Below are 2,250 nucleotides of genomic sequence, written 5' to 3' on the forward strand. Positions count from 1 at the left end.
ACCCTGTCTGTTCCAAAGGACCCCATGGCCAGAGGTCCTGACCAGGGCCTGGCTCCAGGGTGGCTCTGCCCACACCACAGGAGAGGGCTCCCACTGCGGCACTGGGACCGTCCCCAAACACCAGTGAAGGGCACCGAGGTGCCGAACCAATGGAGGGGCAGAGGGTGGTGGGACAGAGCACAGAGAACAAGGCTGTGAGGACGGAGAGACTAGATGCAAGAGGCCCACCTGTGGGAGTAGAAGAGGACGTCGATGAGGGTGGTGGCGATGGCAGGCAGTGTTTCAGGGTCCAGCGTGAGGACACAAAAGCGGTTCTGTGGACTTTGGATAGGATGCACCGTGGGGTTGGGCCCTGCTGGGGGGAACCAGGAGGTGGAGAGTGAGAGAAGGCCCATGGGCTGGGGCGCCCCCTGGTGGCTGGCCAGGGAGGGGCCTGGGTTGAGTGTAGCCTCCTGTTCTACAGTCACCTATCTGCGTTGGTTTCCCCAGCCCCGTGCCCCTCTCTTGCGAGGCGGTCGATCAGTGGCAGCGAGTCTTTCCGCACACAAGCAATGGGCCTCAGTGGGAAGAGGTGCCTCCCTCCCACTCAGGTCTGGGTGCCAGAGGGTGCCCTCACCATGCTGAGCACGGGGACAGCCATTGCTGGAATCCTCCCTGGCAACAGGCACGGGCTCCCCGCCCACCTCTCGGTAAATGTCGAACTCCTGGGCCAGTGTGTGGATCACCACGGACAGGTCCTGCTCCCGCACCTGGGCCACAGGAAGATGGCAGATCACGCGGGCCCCCCGGCAGCCAGACCCACCCTTCCCGACACGGGCACCCGTGGGAAGCTCACCAGGATGAAGTCCGTCTGGTAGGTGGACAGCATCAGCACAGACACGTGGTGCTCGGCCAGCGGCGTGATGACCGAGCGGGCAATCTTCGTGACCCCCGCAGCTTGCACCGCGGCTCCGCTGTGGGACGACACGTTCAGCACCAGCCAGGTGGCCTCAGCCACTTGCAGGAACTCCGAGGGGGGCAGCTCTGCGGGCAGAGGGCGCGTGACCAGTCAGGGCCTGCAGGGCCAACCCCTCGTTTTCCCTGTCTGTGCCTTGGCTCCGCCATCTACTTGCTGTTGACCTTGCACAAGTGGTTTGCCTTCTCTGAGTCTCAGTTTCCTCGTCTGTAAAAGGGGGTGACGGTATGGACTTCCTGACAGTGTTCTGTGGGCTAACAGGGGCCTTATACCGTGTGGTGCCAGGAGGGGGCGCCAGTAGATCAGGTTGGCCGAGGGATGCCCTTCCCTCTTAACAGACCCAAACTTGGTTGCAGAACAAACAGGGAAACTAAGGCCTGAAGCAGTGCAGTGGGAGACGGGTCAAGCCCCATTTGGCTGGCCCGAGACTCCAGGCCTGCGAGGATGGGCCAGGCTGACAGGAGTAGGAGCCAGACGTCAGCTCCAGAGGCCAGGGAGGGCCCAGGCTGGCGTCCAGTCCAGACTAGGGGCCGGGGCCAGGGTGGCTGCTCATTGCCCAAGCACAGCGAAGCGGTCCCTTTCCCCCACTCCCCACCCGCCCCCAGGACCCTGCCCTGGGCTGGTTGCCTGCTCCCTGCCTCCAGTCCTTCCCCAGCCCTCACCGACGCGTGGAGTTCCCAGAGAGTCAGGGAGGGGATGGCCAGCACCAGGGAGAGAAGTCCAGGGAAAAATAATGGCCAGGGGGATGGAACAGCCGTATAACCGAGGCCCTGCTGCCAGGCTGGCGCTGCCAAGAGCCCGTCACACGCAGCCTGTTTATAAAACCCTCTGGGGACCCCATTAGATCAGAACCATTCACGACACCCCTTTTAAATAAGAGGAAACAACAGCTCGGAGAGGGGAAATGACTTGCTCAAGGGCACCCAGCCAGTGCGCCCGCCCGCCCTGGAGTCCAAGCCTCAGCCCTGAGTCACTGGACCCCAGCATCAGTGAGAACCCGCGGAGAGGGAAGCACGGCCTCCCTCCCCGGCCCCGCCCCACCTTTGAAGCCCTCCTCGTCCACCATGAGCGTGTAATCCTCGGGAGTCTCCGTCAGGCTGAAGAACTTGCACCTGGATGGGGGAGACATCTTCAGGCTGGGCTGGGAGGAGGGGTGTGCAGACCGCTCCGTCCGCCCGTAGAGACCCCGTAGAGACCCCTTGGCCGGGCGCTCCCTGCCCCTTCAAGCCTCAGTTTCCTCCCAGTGGGGAACGGGCCCCATCTCGGGAACCGCGAGCTGTTTCCCGCCTCCCCCT

The 2,250-nt window shown here is 63.6% G+C and overlaps 1 protein-coding gene across 1 annotated transcript in view; it reads right to left on the reverse strand.

Moving 5' to 3' along the window:
* Positions 1-2,250, reverse strand: part of GATSL3 (GATS protein-like 3) — a 4,142-nt gene that overhangs the window by 1,336 nt on the left and 556 nt on the right. Inside the window, exons 2-5 of the mRNA XM_005869819.2 lie at positions 1,997-2,067; positions 836-1,023; positions 617-749; positions 229-355 (exon numbers count right to left, since the gene is read on the reverse strand). Coding sequence (XP_005869881.1) covers positions 229-355; positions 617-749; positions 836-1,023; positions 1,997-2,067 — 519 coding nt within the window. The remainder of the gene's footprint in view (positions 1-228; positions 356-616; positions 750-835; positions 1,024-1,996; positions 2,068-2,250) is intronic.

The sequence above is a fragment of the Myotis brandtii genome, unplaced genomic scaffold, assembly GCF_000412655.1.
Source record: "Myotis brandtii unplaced genomic scaffold, ASM41265v1 scaffold303, whole genome shotgun sequence".
Lineage (NCBI taxonomy): Eukaryota > Metazoa > Chordata > Mammalia > Chiroptera > Vespertilionidae > Myotis > Myotis brandtii.